The sequence below is a fragment of the Macaca thibetana genome, chromosome X, assembly GCF_024542745.1.
Source record: "Macaca thibetana thibetana isolate TM-01 chromosome X, ASM2454274v1, whole genome shotgun sequence".
Classification (NCBI taxonomy): Eukaryota; Metazoa; Chordata; class Mammalia; order Primates; family Cercopithecidae; genus Macaca; species Macaca thibetana.
The window spans coordinates 130,602,530-130,622,522 of NC_065598.1; the positions used below are offsets into that span (position 1 = coordinate 130,602,530).

Consider the following 19,993-nt stretch of genomic DNA (forward strand, 5'->3'; position numbering starts at 1 on the left):
CAATCTTTACTTGTTTTCTTTCAAAGCCTTTTAACTCTGTTGCTTAAAGTCATCATTGGTATGATACTTGCTGCCAATGTAGTTATGATTATTTCAAGCTATATTTTAGGATTTTAAAATGCTTATATTATGAAATTATATTTTATTTGATCAAACTTGTGCTGTTTATTTTTCCTTCTGGGATAGGTCGCTCCTACTGTGTGAGAACACAAAGAATGTTGAATCAATGTTTAGAATCTCTAGTTCAAAAAGTTCAGAGTGGTGTAGTTATTAATTTTGAAAAAACAGGACCAGATCCACTTCCTATTGGAGAAGGTATAGTAGATAAACTTTTTTAACCCTAAAGTGTTATATAGGAGAATGAGAAGACATTAAATAAATTATTATAGACACAGTCTTCACTATCCACATGCATTTGAGTGGTTACAAACATCCATCCAAACAACTACCTATGTATATGTGTCAGGTAGCCAAATTCTAACAACTTTAATTTCATGTTGGATGTTCCTAAGAATGTGTTTCCTTTTCCTGGTGCATTTTATATTCTCTGGTCCCAGTCTTTGGATTGCACTGACTCATTCACTTCTCTATTCACAAAATGTCTGGAGATTCACTATGTTATATACTTAAATAATAATCTGGTTTTTGTTTTGTGAGTGCCAAATATGCTAAGCCATCTTTATGAAATATGTGTTAGTTTCTGCACCTCAGCAAGAAATTATGAATGTTTATCCAGGAACTGCTCATCTTCTCTAAGATCCTACACTAGTATTTTCCCGGTCAATTTTTCACTTTGAAGTTAAGGGTTGAGCAACCTTTTCTCCAAATGAGATTTCACAGAAAGTTTGACATCCAAAAATTGATGAAAGTAGGGTGACTTTTGCATAGGGGAAGTTAAATTGTAGTGAATCTCCAGATAGTTTGTGAATGGATGTTTGTGATCACTTGAATGCAGATGGATTTCAGAGGGATCAGGGAATTAAACAAGCACCATGGTAATGCATTGCAAGACTTCCATGGTAATGCATTGCACGAACAGAGCTCCTAGGAAGTCCATGTGTATGTATGTGTGTGTGTGTGTGTGTGTGTATTTTCCATTATTATTACCACAGTGCTTGTCTAGCCTGATTTATATGTTTTAATTGCCTTGACCAAGAACAAAGGGGTCAAATGCATAAGGGCAGAAATCTATACATTTCTGTCTGAAGCAGTGGATCCTGTGGCTACTGATCTTTTGTTGTTGTTGTCACTGTTGTTGTTTTGCTCTTTAGTTCCTCATCCTTTTGAGAAGCTGTTGGAAAAAATATAGACCCCTTTCCCTATAAATACAGACATAAGTAACACATCCACAATTTTGTATATAATCTCAGGGATTTTTTGGACCTCCAAGTTAAGAACATCTGCCATAAAAGACTGAGGCTCCACAGCCTATTTTAAATTAGCTGTGTAGGAAGGGCATGTTATACTGCTAGCAATCCAAAATTTCATGCTCACTATCTTAGCATAAACTGGGAACTTACATATTGAAGTCCTAGTGGGATCTGGTGTCATGTAAATGGCTCAGATTTTTTTCTAGCTCCAGTTCTCCTTTGTCCAGAGTTCTTAACCTTTCAGGTTCTGATGAAAGTGAAGAACACTTTCCTCAGAAAAATACACATTGTCAGAATTGTGAACTCAACCTAAGGGGGGTCCTCCAAAGCCATTACATGTCTTTTTCCCTAGTGCACAGTAGACCCATTAAATCTCCTAGTCTAAAGAAATTACTTGTTTAAAGTAATGCTTAAATAAGTTATTCAAATGACTGGTAATTTAAGAAAAATGAGACTGAAATCATTAAAACATATCTTTTACAAATATTATCATTGAAAGGTTATGTAAGTCTGCCTTGCCCTGATTTGGGGTGGGGGGGAGAAGGAGGAAGGAAATGAAATATGCTGGTTTAAATCATTAAAATGCATTCAGGATACATTATTCAGCATTATGCAGCACCTATTGTCCATGGAATTTTGATGGTGGATGGAGAAACCATAGTGAATTAGCCCATGATAAACTTGATGTGTTTGCTTTGTGCTCCCCTCAACTATATACACATTGTCTGCATTTCTTATATCTTTAAGTGAATTTGGCTAGTTTTTATTTTGCCTTTGTGGTCATTGGGTCTAATTGTTTGGCAAAGAACACTTTTTTTCATGTATTTGGAAATAGAAAGAATATATAAATGGAATTTATGATCTATTTGTGTCAATTCCAGAAATGTGAAAGCTATACCAGGGAGTGAACAATTTCATTTGCCTAATTTAGTAATTGAATTCTTGAAAAATAACTGTAGTGTTTTGATGTTTTTAATTTATGTGTACGAGTCTCAGAAAATTTAAAACCAGTTTTACCGTAGTTTTCTGCATAACTGCGTATTCTCTTACTAGGTTAAGAATGGTGGGGGGCAGGGTGTTGGGTTAGAAGAGACAGATTAGATGAAAAGAGTTGCTAGAGAGAACATTTAGAAATCCTAGTAGAGTTACTTTTTTTTTTTCTTTCATTTTTCATGAATCATTGTTCTTGTCTTATTTGGGACTTTGCTTTCAGCTGGAAAATTTGTACAAGAAGATCAGCAGCTGTAAAAGGAAATTCACACCTTAGTTTGTCTTTTGTTTAACTTTTAGATGGACTTATGGATTCATCTAGGCCAAGCAATTCATTTGCTGCTCAGCCATGGCATAGTTGTCATAAACTCATTTATGTACGACCTAACTCTAAAACTGGTGTTCCTGTTGGACATTGGCCAATTCCAGAATCTTTTTGGCCAGATCAGAATTTACCTTCACTAGTAAGTGTCATAAAACAAAAAGGTAAACATCATTCTGGATTTTCAATTTTCTGATTACAGTGAACTTTTAAAAATAGCTTTGAGGCCTTTATGCCATGCCACAGACAAGTAAGTCTTCCCTCCTTTGCCTTCTATCTCTTACTGGAAGTCTAGCTTTGTACGTAAAATCAAAGGAGGAGTTCCTTTATTTTCTGATACTTGTCATTCTTCAGTTGCCTTTGCCACTTGAGCTGCCCTTTTTGATGTTAAAACATTGCTGTTTTTGATGCTGTTATAATCTGTTACTTGGTTTTCATTTCAGAGCAGCTGACTTGATTTATGTGGCAAACACAATGTCTAAAATGTATTGGCCTTGGTTTTCATGCACAGCCTCAGGAAGTTTGAACATAGTTTATACCTTGGATAGGTTCTGGGAACATATTAAAAGCATATTCAAAATTCTACTTCTTCCTACTTGTCATCTTTTTGTCATCAATGGACTTTTGTAGCAATATATCTTTCAATGATGGGTAATTAAACAATATTTAAAAAATAATCTCTAAGCAAGAACTTGTCTTTTTGGTCACTGCATTTGGTAGGAGAGACTTTGCTATTATAGTTGCTCCTAGTGCCAAATCAATTGGCCTTTCTTTTGGAGGGAGGGCAGTGTCTAGTAATAAGGGAGATGGTATGAAACCCACTCTCTCTTTTCTCTTCTTTCCCCTTCCCCAAATTGTAAGAAGGCCTGAGTAATCTCCCTAGTGTGGGCTCAGGAGGGGACACAAACAAATCACTACTTCTTCTATTTAACATCTTCCTGGTTCAGTTAATCTATATTCTGTCTCAGTTTTAGAAATTTCTGACAGTGAATTGCATTTTCTCCTGGATTACTGCTTTTAGGCTTCTGCGCTTTTTTCAGAAGTGGCCATGAAAGACCTGAATGTAAGACTGAAGAATCCTTTCGGCCCCTGCTGTGGGTGAGGGTAAATGTCCCACTCCTCTCCTCAGGGCTTCAAGGTGTTACGCCTGCGAAACGTCAGCCCTTCCAAACTCCAGAGTATAGGTTTTATGGCAAATTTACTTCATTTTTCTTAGCAACAAGTCATCACTCTTGTCTTTATTACATTTTTACCTGTTCAAATCTAAGGAGTCAGAAACCTTTCACGAGGTTTATTAAAACTAAGTCGGGAAAAAACAAAATAGAATAAAAGACATTACAAGTAATTCACACATAGCTCATGTTACCATTCCTCCATCTTTTTTTTTTCTTTTTAAATTTTGTTTATTTTTTCTGATAAGTTTAATCAGTCATATTCTCTTCTATTACCTTAAGGATAATCAACATGAAGAGGCAAAACACAAACACGCCAGTAAATTGTGAAGCACACTAGATCTGTTGGTTTGTTTGTATCAACCATTCTATGGATAGATATACACACAAAATACACCACATTTTAACTGTAATACATTGTCCTCCATCTTTAAAAGTTCATTTAAGAGCTATTTTTCTCAACCCCCAAACATCTTAAAATTGTAAATTATAAAGGCAAATGCATATGTTTTTCTTTTTATAAAGGAAGCAGAGATATTTTATCGTATTCATATTAGCCTTACAGATTTCTCAATAAGAATAGGCTGACCCACTTCTTACTTTGTCTCTGGGACTTGTCCTGTGTCCCTCTCTCTCCATGTTGCCCTTGCTGTTCGCCTTTATTTCTCTGGTGCTCTCCAATCACACAAGCTAAACCTGTTACTTAAATGGCTTCTCCATTAATCTGCTCCAGTACCCCAGGTACACAGGCCTTCGAAGCCCAGCACAAAGCATCCCCAGCTCCAGCTATTCAAGGCAAACACATTGGTGTTAGCAATGCTGCAAAAATTCATCTGGGCCCTGGCGTTGTGACTGGCTCTTTATCAGTCTCTATCTTGCCCTTTCCATCCCTCTACTGTTTTTCATCTTGCTTGTTCATGGCTTTAGCCCTCTCATTACCTTATTAGAAAGTTGCATGGATTTCTTCATTCCCAACGTATCTGGACTATCTGTAACCTCATGGTACAAAGGAATGAAGGGCAGGGAATTCTTGGAGGTCATAAAATAGATCTGAAATTCAACATTCATCCTACGACTCATAATAACTTCTTAAACATATTCAAAACAGTTTTTTTCAACTCACTGAAATTTTAGTTATGAGTGTTGTAATTTACCTTTCCTCTTCCTAATGTCAAGTAGATAGTAAAGAATCGGAGCCCTCCCGTGGAAGCCATTGGTGGTTCCTAGAGATCTAGTAATCTTCTTTCTCAAAATGGTAGTCTGTATCTCAGTGGTAATGTAACAAAATATAAAAGGACTTGCAGAATTGTCAGAAGTATAAGCTTGTTTTGAGACCTAACCATTTTTTCTGCTTTTTTTTTAAAAATTGTTTTAGCCTCCACGAACATCTCATCCTGTTGTGAGGTTCTCCTGTATAGATTGTGAGCCAATGGTAATAGACAAACTTCCTTTTGACAAATATGAACTTGAACCTTCGCCCTTAACCCAGTATATCTTGGAACGAAAGTCTCCCCATACCTGCTGGCAGGTACTTATCCTTACCTATTAGCCGAATGTCTGTAACCACTCTAGGATCTGGGAATTGTTTTAAGAAGCTTCAAAGGTTAATCTCAAAATAATTGGACTGACTCTGTTAATAATGTTTCTCACGAATGCTGTCAAATAAGCAACAGGGCCAGGCAAATAATTTCAGACTAATATGAACCGTTAGTCTACTGTACATTGCCATTTAAAGCAATAGAGTCTGATGAAACATGTATATTTGAGAATTTGGGGGACCCCTTGAAGTCTACCCATGGACCCCAGCTTAAGAATCCCTAATCTAAAGGATGTAATTCACTTCAGGTACGGCATCTGCAGCTGAAACAAGGTGTGTAGCCCTTACTTTGAACTTGACAGATTGGGAGTACAGGATAGATTAGGCAGAGAACCATAAGCCCTGAAACTAATTTCTGTATTAGTGTAATATAATAAAAGTCTTCATCCTGTAGTACAAATCACACTAATGTGTGTAGTGTGGATTTTGCAACTTGGATGAGACAAATGCATAGAGATATAATACACTGGCTCTTCCAAGTGTTACACTTAAGCCAGAAGGATTTGCTAATTGGTTAATAGAGTCACCTATGGAATTTAATTTGTAAAAATTCAGAGATGGCAGTCACAGCCTTTTTATGTGGATACAACAAAAAAGCCCTACACTGTAAAGATGTATGTTCTATTTCTAAACTGTAAAGATATATGTTCTACTTCTATTAATATATAGGACTCTATAGCAATCAGTAACTGTTAGGCTTTATTTATGCAAGGAACACTTTCAGACTGCCATCTGTTTTATCTTAAAATGTGAGATTATTGCTACAAGTTGTCTGTAAGCTACTTAAATTCTCTCAAGATGCTACAACTAGTTAGAAAAAAAGGAGCAGGCTTAAAGCAAGAATGTAAAAGCACAAGAAACAGAATAATCTCACAAACATAATACTGAGCAAAGAAGCTAGACAGAAAAGATTACATATTGTGTGATTCTGTATTATATACTTTCAGAGAGAGGTAAAACTAACTTACTCTGTTAGAAGTCGGGATAGTGGTTTCTCTTGGGGGGATGCAAGGTAGTGGATAGAAGACGACACAAGGAGATGTCTGGTTTTGTTCTGTTTCTTTCTTTCATTCTTTTCTTTTTTGTTTTTTGTTTTGTTTTGAGAAGCGTCCAGCCTGTTGCCCAGGGTGGAGTGCAGTAACACAATCGTGGCTCACTGTAGTCTCGACCTCCTTGGCTCAAACAAAGTGATCCTCCCACCTCAGCCCCCCGCAAAGGAGCTAGGACTACAGGCATACACCACAATTCCTGGCTAATTTTTAAATTTTTTTTTAAATAGAGACGGAGTCTCACTGTGTCGCCCAGGCTGGTCTCAAACTCCTGGGCTCAAGCAATCCTCCCACCTCGGCTTCCCAGAGTGCTGGGATGATGGTATCAACCATTGTGCCTGGCCATGTTCTGTTTTTTGACTCGTGTGCTGTTTACACATGTACTTTCACTTAGTGAGCATTCATTGAGCTATATACTTACAGTTTACCCCCAAAAGTGCTAGAAATGTAGAGATATGGATAATAGATTGCTAATTTAAAATAAAGATAAGACCTTTGAATTTATGGGTTGAAAAACATTTTTACAATGAAAGCAAATAAAATTACAAATTATAGCTTTTCCCTAAAATAACCCCTCTTTTCTATATAGCACATTTCTTGGAAACCTTCTTCCAAGAAACTTAAGAAATACTGTCCTTGCTCCTGCACAACCCCTTAAATATGTCATTTGCCTCTTTCCTGTACTTTATGTTACTTTGTTTTAGAGTATTCTTAACGTGATGAATTAGCAGTAGTGAAAAAGAATAAAATGAACCGGTAGCCAGGAAATTTGGCAAAACCACAAAGGAGACCAGAGCCTAACCCTAGCTCTGTCACCAACTATGTGGCCTTGCACGAGGCACTTATTTTGTCTGAACTAGCTCTAAAGATCCTTTGGAACCCTAAAAATCTATGAATCTGTGGCTGATGAGGAATTTGGAAAAACTCAAGGGGCCAAGGAAGGTAGGAAAGAGAAAGAGAGAAAGAAACAAAATACAGTGCTTTTCCTTTCATGGGAATCATAGAGCTGACCCTTGATTGCCTTGTGCATGTGATTTTTTAAATCTTTCTTTGATGAATTTTTCCTCTCTTCTAATATATACACTTAGGAAATAAAATCCAACATGGTTTATTGCAGTTATCTGTTTCTATTATCATTCAAATTATGACACAAAATCTAGTAGACTCATGTTTTAGTACAACTCATGTTCTGTGGGGTCATAAATTACATAAATTATATTACATAAATTATAACAACTTATTCTTAGTGATAACTTAATATTATAAGAAGGTAGTGAATTGGTAGGTGATATTGGTGGTAGCGAGAACTAGCAAGGTAAATGGATTCTGTTAAATGTCAGGGTTTGACTTTTGTTGTAAACGATTCTGCCAAAGGACTTTGGAAAAGTAAAGGTCCAGGTCTCCAAAAGTATATATTGGTGGTTTGGACCAAAGACTGAACATGGAACAGAGAAAACATGGCAGCTAGGGGACCCCAGCACAACATATCAACTGTATGGGGGCTGATGATACAGGAATCACATCAGGAAATCAATAAGGAGTAAGAAAATAGTCACATGGAATGAAGATCAATGTTTTAATCTTCACTGAATGTTTACCAGTGTAACTTTTTTTTTTTTTTTTTTTTTTTTGAGACGGAGTCCTGCTGTGTTGCCCAGGCTGGAGTGCAGTGGCACAATCTCAGCTCACTGCAACCTCCACCTCCCGGGTTCAAGTGATTCTCCTGCCCAGCCTCCCGAGTAGCTGGGATTACAAGCGCGCCACCACGCCTGGCTAATTTTTGCAATTTTTAGTAGAGATGGGGTTTTGCCATGTTGGCCAGGCTGGTCTGGAACTCCTGACCTCAGGTGATCCACCCACCTCGCCCTCCCGAAGTACTAGGATTACAGGCGTGAGCCACCGCACTTGGCCACTACCAGCATAATTTATAAGAGAAATGCCTTCCAGGTTGACCCAAAGTATCTCTTTGCTGCCTCAAAATAATTAGCACCCGTGCCTGGCTTATTATAATACGTTACTCCGTAAATATGTATTGAAAGAAAAATGAATAAATGGGTAGGGGAAGGAGGCAGCAAAGAGCATAGAGCAAAGACTTAATAATAGTACAATGAAGACTGTTTACATAATCCTTTAAGTAGGCTTTGTTTTTGTAATTTCATGCTTCAGGCATGGGACTATGTTCTATTTTCCTCGCAGTCTGCATTGGTTACCACTTGTTCTTTTGAGAAGTTAATTTGTTTTAGTGGCTCATTTCCTCTTAGCAGTATTTCAGCTTTATTTTTCATTTTGCTAAGTAAGTAAATATGTGGGTACCGTTGATGTGGCCTGTGGTCTCTGAATGGTTGTTGCATAGTATAGTTTCATTTCTTAATATAATTTATAGAAGAATTGCAATCTGAACATTCATATTTAGTATGATTTTTTTGAGACAGGGTCTCGCTCTGTCACCCAGGGTGGAGTTCAGTGGCACAGTCATGACTCATTGCAGCCTCAAGCTCCCGGGCTCAAGCCATCCTCCTGCCTCAGCCTCCCAAGGGTCTGGGACCATAGGCTCGTGCCACCATACTCGGCTAATTTTTTAAATTTGTTATAGAGATGAGGTCTCCCTTTGTCACCCAGGCTGGTCTTAAACTCGTGGCCTCAAGCAGTCTTTCCACCTCAGTCTCCCAAAGTGCCAGGATTGTAAGTGTGAGCCACCTGTAATCCTAGTACATGAGTCTGGCCTAGTATAATATATTTTGACATAACCATAGGCTAAAAACACTATTGCTATTTTAAAATTACAATCAAATTGTGCCATAGATGCTGCTATGGAATGTTACTGTGGGTTTGGTTTGACATAAAATCCTTATTGTCATCACTGTGCATTACTTCATGTTCTTCTCAGGTATTTGTTACTAGCAGTGGAAAGTACAATGAACTTGGATATCCATTTGGTTATTTAAAAGCCAGTACGACTTTAACTTGTGTAAACCTCTTTGTGATGCCTTACAACTACCCAGTTTTACTTCCTCTTTTAGGTAAGTAAAACATGTGCCATTGAATCATCTTTAAAATACATCGGAAATGAAAAATCCATAATGGACTAAGCATTTTAAATGTAGATGACAGTAAAAAACTGATTTGAAAGGATAGAATTTGCATACTGTTTTCTGTTTTGTTTGTCTTCTTTTTGTTGTTTTTACATCAAACAGAAGAGAAGCTTGACCTTCAGTGTGTGATTCTTATGCTGTTCTTCAGGTTGCAACTTCCAATGCACGCCCCACCCCCAGTCCCCAGTTTGAAGTGCACTTGGCTTTTTTGTATAGTTTGGGCCAAAAAATACCAAAACAAAGCTACCATGGGGTGGGAGTAATGGCTTATGCTTGTTTCTCCTCAGAAGATAAATGCTCTTGAGGCATCTGTTTTAGGCAGAGTAGCAAGTTAAGGAAATAGGTACCAGAGCAAATTCTGCAATGACTGTGATTGTAGAAGCTGTGGTTTCCATAGCAAGATTCTAAAAGGAACAATTCAAGAAGCTTACTCAGATACTAATGAAAATGGAGTGGAGATATTTTCCCCTTATTTGAAGAGCCACGTCTGTTTAGAGTAATGTAGTACTTACTGCACAGTATCCTTCTAGTTGTAAAGTTGTAAATGTTTTTATTTCATGGAGTTTCTTAATTTTTGCAAAAATGGTCAAATCTTTACTAAGTTTTCATATGATCACTAAAACTATGAGACTTTTAGTGCTATAAATACAACATACATTGAATATACTGAAATTGCAATACTTTCAAATGTTGAGTTAAGAAGTTTAAGAATGAGTCATTATAAATGTATGAGCATGATTATTTTATATAACCTATCTACTTTATTTCTTAGTCCAACCTAAGAGGGATGTTCTCTTTCTAAGAGCTGATTATCATTAACATATAATATAGGTTATAGCTTTCAGATTAATAAGACTGCCAGTAAAAAAGTATCTGTATTTTGCAGATTTATTTATCCCTTTTCTTAAATATGTCTTTATGACTTAAGTTTCCACAACTATAAAGTGAAGAGATTAGACTATGTAATCTTCACTTACACTGTTAATGGTATTATTTTTCTATTTTTAAGTACATTTTTTTGATCTACTTGATCTATTGACATACAAAAAGCTGTACATACTTGATGTATACAACTTGATGAGTTTGGAGATAAGTATATACCCATTAAACCATCACCTCAATCTATGTCATAAACCTATCAGTCACCTCCAAGAGTTTCCTCCTGCCCTGATAAGATCTACCCTCTTACTGATCTTTCAAGTACACAATCCGTACTGTTAACTGTAGGTACTATGCTAGAAAACATTATGCTGAGTGAAATAAGCCAGACACAGAAGAACAGATACTGCATACCACTTACACACTTTTTATTTTGAGATAATTGTAGATTCACATGCAGTTGTAAGAAATAATATAAAAAGAGATGACCTCAAAAGCACAGGCTACAAAAACAAAACTAGATACATGGGACTGTATCAAACTTAAAAGCTTGTGCATCAAGGAACATGATCAACAGAGTGAAAAGGCAACCTGTGGAATAGGAGAAAATATTTGCGAACCATATATCTTATAAGGGCTTAAATTCCAAAAAATATAAGGAGGTCTTACATTTCAATAGCAAAACAAAAACAAAACCCTAAATAGCCTGCTTAAAAAATGGACAAAGGACTTGAATAGATATTTCTCCAAGGAAGAGGTACAAATTGTCAACAAGCATATCAAAAGATGCTCAACATCACTAATCATTACAGAAATGCAAATCAAAACTACAGTAAGGCATTACATTACACCCCTCAGGATGGTCACTATCACAAAAACAGAAAATGAGAAGTGTTGGTAAAGATGTGGAGAAATTGGAATTCTTGTGCACTCTTGGGAATGTAAAATGGTGCAACCAATATGGAAAACAGAAGTACCTCAAAAAATTAAAAATAGAATTAACCATATGATCCAGCAATCCCATTTCTGAGTATATATCCAAAAGAATTGAATCCAGAATCTTGAAGATATATTTGCACACCCATGTTCACTGCAGCATTATTTACAATAGCCAAAAAAAAAAAAAAAAAAAAAAAAAAAATGCCACTGTTGGATAAATGAATAAAGAAAATGTGGTATATATACATGCAATGGAATATTATTTAGCCTTAAGAAGGAAATTTTGTGACATGCTACAATATGGATGAACCTAGTGGACTTATGCTAAGTGAAATAAGCCAAATGACAAATATTGTATGATTCCACTTATATGAGGTATTAAAAGTAGTCAAACTCATAGACACAGAGGCTGGGTGAGGGGGAAATGGGGACTTGTTCTTCAGTGTGTAACTGAGTTTCAGTTTTGTAAGGTGAAAAACCTCTAGAGATCTGTGGCACAGCAATATGCATACAGTTAACACTATTGGACTGTACAGTTGAAAATGGTTAAGATGGTAAGTATTACGTGTTTTTAATCACAATTTCTTTCTTTTTCTTTTTCTTTTCTTTTCTGTTTTCTTTTTTTTTTTTTGAGATAGAGTCTGTCTCTGTCACCCAAGCCAGAGTGTAAGGGCATGATCTTGGCTCACTGCAACCTCTGCCTCCTGGGTTCAAGTGATTATCCTGCCTCAGCCTCCCAAGTAGCTGGGTTTATAGGCGCGCACCACCACGCCCAGCTACTTTTTGTATTTTTAGCAGAGACGAGGTTTCACCATGTTTTCCAGGCTGGTCTTAAACTCCTGACCTCAAGTGATTGGCCCACCTCGGCCTCCCAAAGTGCTGGGATTGCAGGCATGAGTCTGCACCCAGCCTAAACACAATTTTTAATAACATTTTTTAAAAAGAAATAACACAGAAAGATCCTATATACTCTTTACTCAGTTTTCTCAAATGGAAATCTTGCAAAACTACACTACAGTATCACAATTGTGATATTAACATTGATGCAGTGAAGATACAGAACATTTTCATCACCATAAAGATCCCTTATGAGGCCCTATTATAGCCACATCTACCTGCCTCCTGTACCCATCCCCTCCTTAACCACTGCCAACCACTAATCTGTTCTACATGTCTATAATTTAATTATATCAAGAATGTTATATAAATGGAACCATTCAGTATGTAACCTTTTGGGATTGGCTTTTTTCACTCAGTGTAATTCTCTAGAGATTCCTTCAGGTTGTTGCAAGTATCAATAGTTTGTTCCTCTTCACTGCTGAGTTTACAAACTATGACATGAATATACCACAGATTCTCCACCTGTTCACCTGTTGAAGGACATCTGTGTTGTTTATGCTTTTTGGCTATTGTGAATAAAGCTACTGTAAACATTTGCTTCCAGGTTTGAACATAAGTCTTCACTTCTCTGAGATAAATGCCCAGGAGTGAAATTGCTAGATCCTATGGTAGTTGCATGTTTAGTTATTTGAGAAACAGCTTAAGTGTTTTCCAGAGTAGCTATACTATTTTACATTCCCACCATTAGTGTATGAGTGAACCAGTTTCTCTGCATCTTCATCAGCCTTTGGTGGTGTTAGTATTTTTTAAATTTTAGCCATTTTGATAGGTGTATACTGATACAGCACTGTGGTTTTAATTTGTATTTCCCTAATGGCTAACAATATTGACCATCTTTCTATGTGCTCATGTGCCATTGTATATGTTCTTCGGTGAACTGACTTTTCCCTATATTTTAATTAGATTGTTTGCTTTTGTTACTGTTGAGTTTTGGAAGTTCTTTATATATTGTAGATACTAGCCCTCTGACAGATAGGTGACTTGCAAATACTTATTTAGATCTTTTCTGATCTTTCATTGGTGTTATGCAGTTTTCCACATACAAATACAGTGCATATTTTGTTATATTTATACCTACTTCATTTTTTGAGTAATTGCAAATGGTATTATATTTTTGATGTTGGTATCTACATGTTCACTGCTAGTATATACAAATACGGTTGATTTTTATGTTAATATTGTATCCTGCAACTTTACTGAGCTCACTTATTAGTTGTAGGAGAGTTTTATAGATTCCCTGAAATTTTCAATGTAGACAATTATGTCACCTGCAAATAGAGACAGTTTTACCTTTTCTATTCTTATCTTTATGCTTTTTCTTTTCTTTTCTTGCCTTACTGTACTGTAGAGAACTTCCAGCACTGTGTTGAATGGCAGTGGTAAGATGTATGTTCCATCAGTGCTTGACTATGCACTATTCATTCTTCAATTAAGCATAATGCTTTTGTAGATTTTCTTTATCAAATTGAAGAGTTCTGGCTGGGTGCGGTGGCTCACGCCTGTAATCTCAGCACTTTGGGAAGCCAAGGCAGTCTGATCACCTGAGATCAGGAGTTCAAGACCAGCCTGACCAACATGGCAAAACCTCATCTCTACTAAAAATTACAAAAATTAGCTGGGCATGGTGGCACACACCTATAGTCCCAACTACTTGGGAGGCTGAGGCGGGAGAATTGCTCGAACCCGGGAGGTGGAGGTTGCAATCAGCCAAGATCACGCCACTGCTCTCAAGCCTGGGAGACAGTGCAAAACTCCATCTCACACAAAAAAAAAAGGTTAAAGAGTTCCCCTTCTATTTGTATTTTTCCGAGTTTTTAAAAATCATAAATAGGTGTTAGAGCTTCTCAAATGCTCACTCTTTCTTTTTTTTTTGAAATGGAGTCTAGCTCAGTTTCCCAGGCTGGAGTGCAGTGGCGCGATCTCGGCTCACTGCGAGCTCCACCTTCTAGGTTCACGCCATTCTCCTGCCTCAGCCTTCCAAGTAGCTGGGACTACAGGCGTCCACCGCCACGCCTGGCTAATTTTTTGTATTTTTAGTAGAGACGGGGTTTCACCATGTTAGCCAGGATGGTCTCGATCTCCCCGCCTCAGCCTCCCAAAGTGCTGGGATTACAGGCGCGAGCCACCGCGCCCGGCCTCTTTTTTTTTTTTTTTTAAGATGGAATCTTGCTGTGTTGCCCAGGCTGGGGTGCAATGGCATGATCTCAGTTCACTGCAACCTCCACCTCCTGGGTTCAGGCAGTTCTCCTGCCTCAGCCTCCCAAGTAGCTGGATTACAGGCGTATACCACCATGATTTGCTAATTTTTATAATTTCAGTCAGAGATGGGGTTTCACCACATTGGGCAAGATGGTCTTGAACTCCTGACCTCAGGTGATCCATCTGCCTTGGCCTCCCAGAGTGCTGAGATTACAGGCGCGAGCCACTGGGCCCGGCCTCAAATGTTCTTTCTGCATCATTTGATATGACCATATGACTTTTCTTCTTTAGTCTGTAAGTATGATGGATTACACTAATTTTCAAATATTGAACCAGCTTTCTATCCCTGAAATAAATCTCACTTGGTCATGGCATATAATTCTTTTCATATATATTACTGAGTTCTATGTGCTAATATTTTGTTGAGTAATTTTGTGTCTATATTCATGAAAGATATTGGCCTGTAGTTGTCTTTTTTGTTGTTGTCTTTGGTTTTAGTATCAAGGTAATACAAGCTCTTCATAAAATGAATTGGGAAGTGCTTCTCTTATTCTGTTTTCTGGGAAAGATTGTGTATAATTGGTATTAATCATTCTGTAAATTTGATAGAATTCCTGAGTGAAACTATCTAGTTCTAAACATTCCTGTTGGGAGTTTTAAAATTATTAATTTTAAAATTCAATTTATTTCATAGTTATAGGGTTATTCAAATTATGTACTTAATTGAGTGAAATGTGGTTATGTGTCCTTTTGAGGAATCAGTCCATTTGTCCATTTCATCTAAGTTGTGAAATTTGTGTGTGTAGAGTCATTCTTGGCAATCCCTTATTGTTCTTTTGATGTGTACAGAGTCTTTAGTGATATCACCTATATTATTCTTGGTATTGATAACATGGATCTTATGTCTTCTTTGTCTTTGTCAGCCTTGCTAGATGTTTGTTACTTTTATTCATCTCATCAAAGAACCAGCTGTTTCATTAATCTTATCAATTTTTTTCTTTTTAAAATTTCATTGATTTCTTTATTTTCTTTCTTCTCCTTTAAGTTTGTTTTGCTTTTCTTTTTTGATTCTTGGTATGGGATCTTAGATTATTGGTTTGATACTTTTCCTCTTTTCTGTTGTAAGTAGTACTTAGCCTTTAATTTCTCTCAGAACTAATTTAGCTGATTTCCACAAATTTTACATGTTGTCCTTCATTTTCATTCACTTTACTTTGTCTTTTGATTTCTCCTGAGGCTTATTTGACCCATAGATTATTTAGAAGTGTATTGTTCAATTTCCAAGTGTTTTGAAATTTACCTATTTTCTTTTTGTTACTAGTTTCTAGCTTGAATTCCATCATGGTCAGAGGACACATCTGTATTTGATATCTACTCATAAATATGTTGCCATTTGCTTTATGGCAAATGATATTTTCTGTCTTAATAAATATTCCAGCGGTGCTTGAGAATAATGTACGGTCTCATGTTGTTTGGTAGGATATTCTAGAAGGGTTAAATTATTCCTGTTGGTTGATGGTGTTCTGCTATATCCTTGTTGATTTTCTGTCTATTTGCTCTATCAGTTTTTGAGAGAGGGGTATTGAAGTCTCCAACTATAATTGTGGATTTGTCTATTTCTTTTTCAGTTCCATCAATTTTTGCTTCAACTATTTTGCAGCTTTTACTTGGTTCATATACATTTAGAATCATGGTGTATTCTTCCTTGATGGATCATTATGTAATGTATCTTTGCTAATTTTCTTTGCTCTTAAGTCTGCTTTATCTGCTACTAATGTATCCACTTCTGTTTTTCTTTGACGTTTGCATTATATATCTTTTTCCATCATTTTACTTTGAACTTGCCTGTAACTATTTTGTTTAAGTGAGTTTCTTATGGACAGCACATTTTTGGGTCATGTTTTTTAATCCACTCTGCCAATCTTTGTTTTCTAATTGATGTATTTAGATATCTGCATTTAATGTGATTATTGTTATGTTAGGGCTTAAGTATGCCATCTTATAGTATTGTTTTCTCTTTGTTCTATTTTTCTTTTCTCTGTTTTCATTTTACTGGCGTCTTTTGGGTTATTTAAACGTTTTTTAGAATTCTATTTTCTTTTACCTATAGTACTTTCAAGTATATTTGTTTGGATAGCTTTTTTAGTGATTGCTCCAGGTGTTATATATGCATAACTTACCAAAGTCTACTCGTTCTCATTATTTTACTAATTTGAGTGGAATATAGAAACTTTATCTCTCATTATATTCCCTTACCCTCCTCCATTTATACTAAAATTATCTGAACTATTTTATGTACAATTAGAAACACATGCGGCCTTGTTATAACTTTCGCTTCAACTGTCAAAAATAATTTAGAAAACTCAGGATGAAAGTCTATTGTTTTAAACCATATTTTGGCATATCCTGTTCTTTCTTCCTGATAATTCAAGATTTGTTCTTTTATATTTAATTTCTGTTTAAAGAACATCTTTAGCTGTTTTTTAAGGATAGGTCTGCTAGTGACAAATTCTCTTAGTTTCTCTTCATCTGAGAATATCTTGATTTTCCCTTCATTCCTGAAATATATATATATTTGTGTGTGTGTGTATATATATATATGTGTGTGTGTATATATATATATATTTTTTTTTGCTAGGTATAGAATTCTTGGTTGACAGTACTGTTATTTCAGCACTAGAAAAATGCTGTGTAACTGCCTTCTGTTCTTTTGGTTTCTAATAAGAAATCTACTTTAATTCGAATTGTTTTTCCTCTGTAAGTGAGGTATTGTTTTTCTTTGCTTTCAAGATTTATTTCTGCCTTTAGTTTTCGGAAGTTTGATTATGATGTGTCTTGACATGCATTTCTCTGAGATTATTTTGTTTGAGGTTCACTGAGCTTCTTGAATCTGTAGGTTTATTTCTTCTTCCAAATTTGGCCACTTTTCAGCCATTATTACCTTGAGTACTTTCTCAGCCCCACTTTCTTTCTCTTCTCCTTCCAGGATTCTGTTGACATGAATGTTAGATCCTTTCTTGTAGTTTCATAGGTTCGTTAGGCTCCGTTCATTGTTTTCATTCTATTTTCTCTGTTATTCAGATTGGGTAATTTACATTGTTCTATTTTCTAGTTCATTGATTATTTGCTCTGTCCCCTGCATTCTGTTGTTGAGCCTATCTACTGAGCTTTTTGTTTTGGTTATTGTATTTTTTTAATTCTAAAATTTCCATTTAGTTATTCTTTATATCTTCTATTCTTATTTTCTATTTCTTTGCATGTGTTTTCATTTGTTTCGAGCCTGCTCATATTATTTTTTGAAACATGTTTTATGATGGCTGCTTTAAATTGGATATTTTTAACATCTCTATTATCTTGGTGTCAACATCCCTTAATTGTCTTTTTAAATTAATTTTGAGGCCAGGTGCGGTGGCTCACACCTTAATCACAGCACTTTGGGAGGCCAAGGCAGGTGGATCACTTGAGGTTAGGAGTTCCAGACCAGACTAGCCTGGCCAACATGGTACAACCCCGTCCTTACTAAAAACACAAAAATTAGCCGGGCATGGTGGTACACACCTGTAATTCCCACTACTCAGGGGTCTGAGGCACGACACTCATTTGCATTTGGGAGGCAGAGGTTGTAGTAAGCCCAAATCACGCCACTGCACTCCAGCCTGGGTGATGGAGTGCTACTCTGTCTCAAAAATAATAATAACAATAATAAGTTTGAGATCTTCCTGGTTCTTGGTACAAGTGATTTTTTTTCCTGTACATTTTCAGTATTTTCTTATGAATCTCTGGATCTTACTTAAACCTTCTGTTTTAACTTACTTCCTCTCACACTCTTTTGGAGAAATTGGGAGGTGTTGCCTCATGCCAGGTAGAAGTTCAGGCTCGCCACTTGGTCTTCATTGACACCAAAAGGGAGGGGTCTCCTTGTTATTGTTGTGTGCGGGTGGGAGTTCTGGATCCCCCCTAGAATGATACCTTCCTGGCTGGAAGAGGTAGGAATGCTTCATTGTCTTCCACATTTGACCTCTACTGACACCATAGGGGTAGCGGTGACCTCATTACTACTGAGCAGTGGTGAAAGTCCTATGCAACTATTATGGGCTGAGCTATAGGGTCCCATCTTTCGTCTAAATCCAGCCTGCCTTCTAGATTATTCCCTGAAAATTCCTTTAATTAGAGTAGCTGGTCTTCCAGTAACTATCAGGATATAGAGCACTTTACAATAGCAAGACCCATTATCTCATCTTTGCCTTTGCTCGTCTTTCAGGTAATAGAGGTCAGATGAAGGCATGACATAATGGTTAAGAGGAATGATTATAGTGTGATCAAGCATTCAGTTCTTTTTTGCCTAAAACCTTCTTTGCTTAAGTTGCCACGTGGTGCCCATCCCCAAACTCCTCAGCACTCTGCCAAGTCAAATCCTGACACTGTCTTCCTGGCCACCTTTTAGTTTGTATCACTCTATTCCTCAAATGTCAAGTGTTTCTTCTGTTTGAAGTGTCTTCTGTCACCAGTAAGATATGTGTGGCATCTGTGCCTGGTCTTCCTTAGCCTATAACACTGAGACTCCAACCTTGCCTAGAGCATGATGACCTAAATTATTTCGGTTGCCCAACAGCCTTCTGGATGTTTCAAGAGTGTCTTCAAGCCAAGCTGAACTCTTACCTTACCATGCTCTTCCTCCTCTCTCCACAGTTTAGTTAGTGGCATCACCATGTCTATGCAGACATCCCACACCAGAAACTCTGGAGGCATCTTTGACTCTTCCCTTGTTCCCTAATCCCATACATTCAGCTAGGGTCCATGCCGATCTTGACTCAGTTCCCATTCTGCCCCCTGGCTTCAAATATCCATCTCCAGGCCTTTCTGTAACCTGTTTTCTGAGGAGTATAGGGTTTTTAACACCCTTTGAGGCTGGAGGTCCTTGAGCTCCTGAAGTCCAAACTTGGGATTCCTTGTGAGTTTCTGAAATAAACAAAAACTCAACATTTCCATAATTACTTAATTCTCTGGGTAGTTTAACATCTATAGTGGTTAAGAGTTTGGGCTAGAGGTCATAGCTGCCCAGGTATGAATCTGGCTCTGCTACTTGCTAGTTTCATGACCTTGGGCAAGATACTTAACCTCTCTATGCCTCAGTTTCCTCATTAGTGAAATGGGGATGATGATAGTACTTACCTCAAAGGGATTTAGTTGGAATTAAATGAGTTAATACAGTTAAATTGTTTAGAACTTGCCTGGCAAATAGTAAGTGCTCAATAAATGTTGTTATTATTTTCGTTATTAATATCTACATTATCTTAGTAGCTCTCGAAGGCACTGCTTTCTTATACTAAGAATATACTGTACGGTTATTGTATAATTTTACAGTTTTAGTGGAGAGGGACAGTTAGTAAAAGGGCAAGTTAAGTTACACAGACTTCATAAGTCCAGAAGCATCACTATATTATTGCATAGTACAGTAATTGTTCATAATAGTGTCCCTTGTTT

The 19,993-nt window shown here is 36.8% G+C and overlaps 1 protein-coding gene across 9 annotated transcripts in view; it reads left to right on the plus strand.

Moving 5' to 3' along the window:
* Positions 1-19,993, plus strand: part of INTS6L (integrator complex subunit 6 like) — a 62,959-nt gene that overhangs the window by 27,043 nt on the left and 15,923 nt on the right. For 7 of the 9 annotated variants that reach the window (XM_050776678.1, XM_050776679.1, XM_050776683.1 and 4 more), the window contains exons 6-9: positions 187-315; positions 2,661-2,824; positions 5,230-5,382; positions 9,388-9,520. In XM_050776678.1, the coding sequence (XP_050632635.1) occupies positions 187-315; positions 2,661-2,824; positions 5,230-5,382; positions 9,388-9,520 (579 nt within the window). Of the gene's footprint in view, positions 1-186; positions 316-2,660; positions 2,847-3,703; positions 3,787-5,229; positions 5,383-9,387; positions 9,521-19,993 lie in introns of those variants that run through there. The other 2 variants (XM_050776686.1, XM_050776687.1) reach the window with 2 other exon arrangements.